Raw genomic sequence first — 9,819 nt, 5'->3', positions numbered from 1 at the left:
GCAGGTCGTACTATTCGTAGCTCGCCACGATCTCCACGCCAGAGCCGAGTGCTCGCTTTTGTTGAACGAACTATGCATGTTTGGAATTGTGCTCTAGTTAGCGGAACCCTAGGAGTCTCCGGTTTTCAGTTTGGATATGATATTCGGTGGAGGGTAGTAAACAGATAAATTTACATGTTCAAGGCTGACGGTCTGCCTTCTGAGTCTGCGTGGCGGCTCTCCAGCAACCGAGAAAAGGCGAGCTGACAAGCGCATGTATGGATATTGGAGTAAAATTGCGGATTCTGTTTCTCCGCCATCGATATGACCCGTGCAAATTGAAGCAGAATCATTCGTTGGTTGCTTAAATAAAAACCACTGATTGTAAGGGCAGAATTGAAGGCGGTGACGGAGTGAACGCGGAAACGAGTTAGAGCAACCGATTACCCCGTCTCCGAGAGCTAAGAATGTCATCTTGTTTCAACTTCATCCCTTGAAGGACCGATTGACTGAAATCCTGTTTTGACGAGGCAGTGCAGTGTTCATGGCATTTGCTAACCTATATAGATATCTATAAGTAGGAGCAAGCCAGCCAATGCTTGGTACGATCAAGGAGGAAACTATGTCTGTCCTGCGGAGAGTGCGTGACAGTAGGATCAGAAAAGCTACAGCGACATTTTCAAGGAAGAAGACACGTGCATTAGCCACAGAAGTTTCAGATATCAATGGAATGGAGAAGACCCATGCTCTCCGAGAGAACGAGAATGGTGTGTCGGATAGGGGTAGTAAAAATGAAGAATCACGGCAGAGGCATCCCGCGTCGCGTAAGTCATGATCGAGCCTTCGGTTTTGTATTAACTGATTACCAAAACTATCTGACACACCGGCCGGCTTTTTCCGATGAGCAAAAACCTCCAGCAAAAATAGTGCCGTTGGTCGAATGCGTGAATGCGCTCTCACTTGAAGACTTTATTAATCGCTACATACCCCTTCGAATCCGGGACTTCACTATATCAGTTCCATGCCGAACACCGGCCGTCAATGGCCAGGAACTATACGAAACCTATTCAATTGAAATACATTCATCGACCTCGATATCAAAGACCGATCTCGAGTCATGCTTTTTGCTGGTGAAGCTTACCAGCTCGGAGATGTACAAACATTCAACCACTGGATGGTCACCTGCGAAAAAGAAAAACGAAATGAAACTTCTGGATATGCGGTATATGCTTCTGGTCCGTAACACCACTCCTACTACTTGTCCTCCTGCTACCGAATCGGTGTCCCTCATACACATGGATGAGAAGTCACAAACTCCTGAAACTGGCAGGCGGGAGCTTGGAGGATTTCTATCCTTCATGGTTACATACGAAGATGAAATTGAAGTACTATATTGCTACGAAATTCACCTTGCACCGGAGCTACAGCACAGGGGATTGGGGAAGATACTTCTTGGCTATTATGAGGAGATAGGACGGAACATCGGGTTGCAAAAGACCATGTTAACGGTTTTTAAGGCCAATGGGTCCGCTATTCGCTTTTATGAACGGCTGGGATACGCGGAAGATGAGTTTTCTCCTAAACCGATGAACCTCAGGAATGGGCATATTAGGGAATATGATTATATGATATTATCGAAGGACATTGCTAGTACACAGACGACAATGAAGAATGACAAGAATGATATCGGTGTTGTATGGTGAGGGTAAAACTAGTTGGTTCCTCACCAAGAGCGTTGGACGCTTGCCACAGAGACTGTTAGATCTGCTTTACATATTTTCCTTTCATGTCTGGTCTGCTCTTCTCCCACTCGTCACGAAGGACAGCGAATATCGAATCTGCAACGAGAATCGAGAGCCCTAGACTCCAGACTAGGGTTATTGCGTAGAAGAAATTGGCGTTGCCCGAGCCAGCGTATATCCATAAATGGTGGAATATTGGGCCGAGAATTGTTGCATATAGCAAAACGGCAACGGCGAAAAACGTATAACGCATTACTATGATTATGTTAGCAGGTACGTGCAAAAAGAAGAGGGAGAAAGGGAATACGTACATGGGAAGACATGGCGGTAGAGTGGCAGAAGAGCAAAATAGATGGATACGTCAGAAATGCTAGGGTATGGTTTGAAAATCGAACATACCCCAAGGAATGAGGTGATCACAAAGAGAGGCTGCGACCTCATCCTCACGGTGAAGGCCCCAACATATGATGCCAAATGCAACCAGAAAACTCCCAGGAAAAATTCTCGAAATGGATCGAAAATCTCAATCAAGAAATACCACCAAAGGCCAGCGTTTGGTGTCAAGTCAGGTACCAGCAGCTGAACCCCATAAGTTGCAGATATAAACTCCCATGAATTACCAGTAAGAATGTAAGACGTATAGAGGAGTGCCACGACAATCGTGACAAAAAGAACTAAATATCTTAGCGCGTAGCCGAAAGAACCGCCTGTGAAATTCCCACGTGATACGTTTCGGTCGTAGCAGAGGAGAATGAGCGGCGGATATAGGAGAGCAGGATAGAGTGATAGATACGAAGCGAATCCCAGCGCGAGCACGGAGTTGAAGGTATTACCCGTAACCGCATTCGAAATAGCATATAGGATTGCGGAATTGGTGAAACTGTTGGTTGATCGGCCCAGACATGTCGCGATTACAAATGGATTAAATAGGTAACTGTAAAGAAATTAGCTTGCGTTGTGAATATCTCTTCCGCCATGAATCTACTATCTCAAACATACCCTGCAGCAATAGAGACTCCATCCCATCGAATATGTTTCCGTGTAGACGTGTAAAGTCTCGATACCACAGATTCACCGGAATCCGATATGCTTATCAAAGCCGCGGCGTTGAGAAGATCGAGAAAGACGTAAACCAAACCGGCGAGAAGAGGATGGCTGGCAGACTGCGGGAGGAGCGAAAATATCGGCAAAAGAATCGGGGCCTTGTGCAAGAGCGCATTAGATTGTCGCTCGTTGTATTGGCTCTTATATTTTTAAAAGAACGCACCTGGTGATAAACTCCACCATCGTACGGGCTGACCTTTCGGGTGTATAAAAAGACACCTTCTTGGACTTTGGACTCGCAATACACAGCTATACTCAGCAATTTCTCACATTTATGTGGGAACAGGGCTTCAACTTACGCCTCTTAAAGCTGCTGACTGGCGTTGAAACTTCCACTCGACCTGTAAGCAGGTCTGGGAGAGTCGGAAACAGGGTAAATAAAAGAATGCGGAGAGTGATTGCACCTCCAAATACACAAAGTTTTCTTCTATCGACCGGCATTATGAACAGAAATCGAGATAGAAGTTCATAGTCCTATGGCAGTAAACAAAATGCCAGGTGGGGTCATTAGGGTTAATTGATTTCCTATTCATGACCTTGAAGCGCGATGGTTGCAGCTGGAGGATGTTGACGCACGGGCCACATCGAGCTTTTCTCCGACTCCCGCACAACTTTTTTTTTTTCCAGCGCCTAAGCCCAACGTCGGAAACACCAAGTCTTCGTCGCAATTCGAGCAATTCCGATATAAAAAATGGGGAAAATAAAAAAGAAAGGTACTGAACTCCTATTGTTCTGGTTGCATACCGGGTGAGGTTGCTAACGCTATTTGTTCAACAGGCACGTCTGGTCAAGCGAAAAATTTCATCACCAGAACTCAGGCAGTTCGCAAACTACAGATTTCTCTCCCTGATTTCCGAAGATTATGTATTTTCAAGGGTAAAGACTTTCATCTCTTTTATATGCATGATTTGGTTGTCTAATTTTTATGCTAGGTATCTATCCCCGTGAGCCGCGAAACAAAAAGAAAGCCTCGAAAGCAGCGACCCCAAGCACTACCTTCTATTATACAAGAGACATTCAGTATCTCCTTCACGAGCCTTTACTCAAGAAATTTCGGGAACAAAAGGCCCTTTCCAAGAAGATCGCCAGGGCTCTCGGTCGCGGAGAAGTTGGAAATGCCGCGAGACTCGAGAAAAATAATGCACCGAAACTCTCCCTCGATCACATTATCAAGGAACGGTATCCAACATTTATAGATGCGCTTCGGGACTTGGATGATGCTTTGTCGCTCCTGTTTTTGTTTGCCAATCTACCCTCGACGACCTCCGTTCCGGCTAAGACCATTACCCTCTGCCAGCGACTCTGTCATGAATTCCAGCATTATCTGATAGCTACCAATTCTCTCCGAAAATCATTCCTCTCAATAAAAGGCATATATTACCAAGCTACAATTCTAGGGCAGGATATAATGTGGCTGGTACCTTATCGATTTGTTCAAAGAGTTACGGGGGACGTGGACTACCGAATTATGGGCACTTTCGTAGAGTTCTACACCACCCTGCTTGGGTTTGTCAATTATAAACTCTATACTTCAATCGGTTTGGTTTATCCACCAAAGTTTGATAAATCTAGTGATGAACGCGGCGCTGAACTCGCAGCCTTCACCTTAGAAGGACGCTATTTTGGAGAGGCGCACAAGGCTATTGAGACTTCGCGGCAACCGAATGGGAGTGCTGAGAAAGCGGCGACTACCTCAAAAGAACTCCAGGCTAAGGTCGACAACATACTCGAAAAGACCCAACTCGATACAGATCCCACAGACCAATCGACCGAAGACCAGGAAGAAAACATTGAGGCCATCGACAAATTCGAACCAATAGCCCCTGAAGCTGATAGCTTACCACAACCACAAATCAGTGGCGATGAAGCAGGTTCATTATTTGCGACATTCACCTTTTATATCTCTCGGGAGGCTCCTCGGGCACCTCTTGAGTTCTTGTTGCGTTCATTCGGCTGCAAGCGCATAGGGTGGGATAGCGTTCTTGGAGATGGTGCATTTACACATGACGAGCTAGACGCTCGCATAACCCACCAAATAGTTGACCGTCCACAACTCCCCCAGGCTTCACTTCCCCCCTTACCTAAAAACCCCGAAGACGGAACCGAAGCCGCCCCAAGACCGGGAACCAGAGTCCCTGGCCGGACATATATTCAACCACAATGGGTTTGGGATTGCATCAACGAAGGCAAGCTTCTGCGCCCTGACCTCTATGCCCCTGGTGCTACACTCCCACCGCATCTGAGCCCATGGGTAAAGCCCTCCGAGCGTGGTTACGACCCAAGAGCCAGCCTGGCTGACCAAGAAGAGGAGGGTGAGGCTGAACGAGCTGCTGAAGCAGAAGAGTATGAAAACGATGAACAGGAAGAAAGTGGGGAAGAAAGCACTAAGTCGAAACAGAGCAAAGAATTGCTTGCTAACCTGGCTCGTGACTCTGGCGATGAAAACACGTCCGGTGATGAGTCAGTTAATGGCGGAATGGACATTGCAATGGCAGAAGACACGGACGAAAGTAGCGATGACGGTGATGGTGCCGATAAATTCGAAGGGTTTGACCAAGATGAAGATATGAGTTCCGAGTCAGAAGACGAGGAGGAGAAAGCTCGCTCGCAACACCAGAAGGAACTAGAAGCTGAGGCGGCCGGGCTTCCATTTTCGGCCTCCAGTCAAGCAGAGAGTGGAACCATTAGGGGCAAAAAGCAACAAGCACCGTTAGCTAAGAAACGGGCGGCCCAGAAAAAGAAAGAAGAGGAGGAGCTCGAACGCCAGAAGATGATGATGAGCCGTAAGAAACGCAAGCTGCTAGATAAAATGATTTACTCGAACAAGAAGCAGGATGCAGAAGCAGAAAAGCTGAGGCAGAAGCGGAGAAAGATCGAACAAGGTCTTAATAAGAAGTAGGCGAAAAGTCTTTTGATTGGGATTGATGTTCCCATGTGGTTTTGGTGGCCGCTTCTCCAAGTTCTTAGAATAGCACCTAAGAATTAGCAAATACCCGACTGCCACAGGCATTTTGTGCGGATATCGGTGAAAATACCTTTGTAGGAGTTTAATTTTATTATTTGGAATTTGAGCTTGGATATTCGAAACCGCATAGTTAATAAACCTTACTTGAATTACGATCTTGTCCTCATAAATCCGGTTCGGATGTCCACTCTGCCAAGCCGGGTTGCCGAAAATGCCTAATCACGTGATTTATTTACAGACTTTTCCCAAGGTTCAAAGGTTAGAGAATAAAATATCCAAAGGTGAAGAAGAAAAACCACTGTATACCTATGTGTATGTGGTTCCTTCACAAGTCTTGGTTTCTTTTTTCAACTTTATTGAAAATTCTGTCGCTTTTGTCGGTCTGACACCACTGACATCGTTTCTGGCTACACCATGGACCGTTGTTGATCACGCTGGCTAAAACGAGAAATATGGAGAACTATTCATTGTTCTCATCCTCCATATCCACATTTTACCTGGGCATTTTGCTCCTCACTTTGAGCTAGGGCAAAAATGTCAATGTCGAGTTCGCACTGGCCAGATTTACGACCCTCATCCACAAGCCCGCCACCATATCAACAAGGTCTGGAAATCGCTTCAGGAATTCCAGATGCTGAGGTTCTTGAAGATGAAGGGGATATGATATCTGGACAATATTCTCCAGCAACAGAAGTTTCTGATGACGGAACTTACTACAACGACGATGGCAAACTCTCCGATTCGGACGGCAATGTGGATGAGCACGAGGAAAACCAGCAATCTGGAAGAGAGGATGATTACGATTCATCAAGAGATTCGCTTATACCGGAAAGACCAAACAGATATCCTGGTCCTCCGTCAACCTGGCGTGCCAAAACACGACAAGAAAGACACGAAATAAATTCTTTAGAAGCACTCCGTGCCCGAGATCTGTCCATTCATTTGTTCAATGCCTTCGCACTCAAAAGGAGAGCGATGAGAATTAAATCTCAAAGTTCGGAGCTAGATCAAGAGCCACAGTCTAAAAACGAAGAAGACAAGACTTCACAATTCGTACCAACAAAGCAATGGACTGCATGGCCTCTACCTACAGACGAAGTGCCAAGAGGAGATGTACATGTACCGAGAGACGACTCTGACATCTGGAATATATCTGGCCCATCCGACGAACGACCTAGTGCAGAGTTAGAAGAGTGCCTCATTGCCCAAATGTTAAAAACCTCGAAAGAAAGATTCGAATCTCGATCGTGGGAAAAGCAACAGCCTCGTGTTCGCAACAGGCACACAAAAATGGCTCCCGGGACTGAGACTGGCGGTTCCATAAGCACAGGCGTAGATGAATCTGATAAAGACATTGCCATAAAACCCGACATTCAATTCCGACCAGTCGTCCAGGCGGATGATGACAAGTCGAGATCTTTGCTACGTCCAACAGCACGGCACATTCTCAGCGACCTTGACAATATCCTTATGAGTTTACATCACGCCCGGCAAGCCTATGTTTCAACTGTGGATTTGTCTCACAGCGAGCATGAAACAGAACACGAGGACGATTTAACTTCGAGATCTGTGTCAAGATCACGGGCCATATCTCGACGCGGCAGATCGGGCTCCCGAAGCGTAAAACGGTCACGCAATGCGCCCATGAATACGGACCTTCCCGTTACATCAGACCACGGAGGAGACATTGAGCTACCTGATGTCTCTAGTTCCAAATCACGCGTGAAGAATCCCCAACGAACAAGGTCAATTACTCCTCGACGCTCTCGCAGCCGATCTCCTGGTTCTAGACAATCCAAATTAGGCTTACGGGATTGGAGCGATATAGTTGGTATTGCCTCGATGTCAGGATGGCCAACATCAGTCGTCATGCGAACAGCGAAGCGCTGTTCTGAACTTTTTGGAGAAGACATGGCATTCAGCATTCTAACCGAAGGTAAACTGGAGCTCAACGAAAGGGATAAGAAGCGCTTTCCAACGTGGGAATATGTCGAGAAGGAGGGATTGGGTGAATCCAATACGGATGATGAAATTCCTGCATCTTCTAGCATTGCCCAGAAGCGCAGACGTGTCGGGGAGATTTACTGTCCTGTGAAGGAGTGTTCTCGCTCAACGAAAGGGTTTTCAAGGACCTGGAACTTAAACCAGCATATAAAAAACAAACATCCCAATCTTGAGCTTAGAGGCCGCCAAAGCAAATCTACCCCCTTCACTGAGGAATCTGGCTGAGGAAATTGATCCTTATACACTTGTTTAACTATGGACGTTTAGAAAACAAACTGGCAATGGACAAACTGGAGGACCATATTTTTGTTATGAATGTATTGAAATCAAAGAAGCAATGGTATCACTTTCTCATACTTCCCATCTCGAAAATATCGTCATTTACTGTCGAGGATACAAGCCCAAGGGTAATTAAGATGGAATGTTTACTGAGTAATTATCATCTTTGTACCCGATTCCACTTGGTTTCTCAATGCTCTTGAACCTCCCAAACCTCCTGCCCGAGCTCTTTCAGCGCCTCATCTAGGATAAGGAAATCCCTTTCTAGTGGCATTGATGGCCGGCGAAGCATCACCTTTTCGAATGGAAATCTGAGTGGTGCCGTGCCCATCGTCGTTATCGACCCATTAGGCTGTCTAACAATATTGACCTCTTGCATGAGTTTGGTGACGGTTCGGTATGGGTTTTCTCTGGTCGGACGATCGATGGTCTCCCATCGTCGGATGGTGATCCTTGCTCTTCGGATTGAAATAGTAATAGCAATCTTGACATCTCCATTTGAATTTTCCAACCACCAATGTGCGTCGGCATCAACCAGATTCTGGCTCTCTGAATCTGCAACCTCGACAACCATGCTTGGCCATTGGGTCGCTCTGCCAGCTGGCAGGATGCGTGGACGATAGGAACAATCCGGTTCCTTGTCTCTGTCCAGGCTGTGAACTCTTGCTGTACCGTCAAGGCCAATTTCCTCTTCGAGACCCATTGGTCTAATTGCATCTTGCAGCAGCCTTTCAAATACCCGGCTGGCTCGTTCGTGTGGGCGTAGCACCATTTTTAGGACGAGGATTTTAAGTTGTTTGTGATAGGAGGAAAATTTTTTCTCGATGGCGTTGTGTTCGAGGACGTCTGAGGGAACGCCAGCGAAAACAATGAATTCACTTGGGCATTCATCTTGCGAGGCGGACAGCGACTTCTCCTTCCCTTTGTTATTTTGATTGCTAAGAAGGTCCATATGGGATTCAATCACCCGCTCCATGTTCGCAACACCTTGAAAACGATATTCACGGACTCCTTTGGGGATACCTTCCTGCCCTACAACCGGTGGTCGGCCTTTTTGCTTCACTGATCTCCCCACTGCCATATTCACAAAGTTGCGAAGACTGTGAGATTTGTATTAGGAAATTCACAATTAGTCAGCGTTTTACCTTCGTCCGATCTTGATAAAATTGTGCGTTTTCCAAAATTGAGCCCAAGTTTCTCTGTGGCCAAAATTTTTGTGCGAGGAATCCAGTCAAACGGGTCATAAAGCAACGTTCAAACACTTTGCTTGCTGTGGTAGGGGGTAAGAGAGAACCAATCACATGTATGGCAAGGGAATTTGTAGAAAGGAAAATAGGGACGATGAACACTACCTGAATGCAGGGGGGAATTGGATGCCGTCACATCATATGACGTAGTACCCATTGGAGCTTTAGTTTAACTCGCGATCTATATAACTTTACTGTCAGACCAAACGGCCTGGCTTAGTAGTTAATCCTTCACCCATATAACTGCCCACGTAGCTAGCAACCTTTCAATCAAGCAAGCTTTACATCCTCACATTTACTTTATCCAGCTGTATCGCCCAAAACCAAGCACGAGCATCCCTATGTTCGAGAATCAGGACCTGAGATCATTTAAGCAAAATCAAATCAAAAACAAACGTTGCGTATTGGGGTCTTTCCCCAGTGCTCTAGGCAGCTTCTGTTATGGAATTTTATATACACAGACCCTTTGCCCCTCCATAAAACAAGTGGCGTACGCCTG

At 46.2% G+C, this 9,819-nt stretch overlaps 4 protein-coding genes across 4 annotated transcripts; all 4 read left to right on the top strand.

The window, feature by feature from the left end:
* Positions 1-601: 601 nt before the first annotated feature.
* HCAG_06250 (predicted protein) lies at positions 602-1,682 on the top strand (the record flags this gene model as incomplete). Its single annotated transcript, XM_001538595.1, has 2 exons — positions 602-803; positions 898-1,682. The coding sequence occupies 2 exons, from the start codon at positions 602-604 to the stop codon at positions 1,680-1,682; spliced, it is 987 nt and encodes a 328-aa protein (XP_001538645.1).
* Positions 1,683-2,073: 391 nt separating this feature from the next.
* Positions 2,074-2,304, top strand: HCAG_06249 (conserved hypothetical protein; the record flags this gene model as incomplete). Its single annotated transcript, XM_001538594.1, has 1 exon — positions 2,074-2,304. The coding sequence occupies one exon, from the start codon at positions 2,074-2,076 to the stop codon at positions 2,302-2,304; it is 231 nt and encodes a 76-aa protein (XP_001538644.1).
* Positions 2,305-2,752: 448 nt separating this feature from the next.
* Positions 2,753-5,724, top strand: HCAG_06248 (conserved hypothetical protein; the record flags this gene model as incomplete). The annotated part of the gene is made up of 4 exons (XM_001538593.1): positions 2,753-2,956; positions 3,177-3,198; positions 3,603-3,701; positions 3,758-5,724. 4 exons carry the CDS (start codon positions 2,753-2,755, stop codon positions 5,722-5,724), a joined length of 2,292 nt encoding a protein of 763 aa, XP_001538643.1.
* Positions 5,725-6,324: 600 nt separating this feature from the next.
* On the top strand, positions 6,325-7,802 carry HCAG_06247 (predicted protein; the record flags this gene model as incomplete). Its single annotated transcript, XM_001538592.1, has 2 exons — positions 6,325-7,726; positions 7,759-7,802. 2 exons carry the CDS (start codon positions 6,325-6,327, stop codon positions 7,800-7,802), a joined length of 1,446 nt encoding a protein of 481 aa, XP_001538642.1.
* Between the last annotated feature and the right edge of the window lie 2,017 nt (positions 7,803-9,819).

Source organism: Histoplasma capsulatum, genomic scaffold (genome assembly GCF_000149585.1).
Source record: "Histoplasma capsulatum NAm1 scaffold_7 genomic scaffold, whole genome shotgun sequence".
Taxonomy (NCBI): Eukaryota; Fungi; Ascomycota; class Eurotiomycetes; order Onygenales; family Ajellomycetaceae; genus Histoplasma; species Histoplasma mississippiense.
Note: the sequence above shows the minus strand (reverse complement) of the source record. Positions and strands in the feature narration are given on the sequence as shown.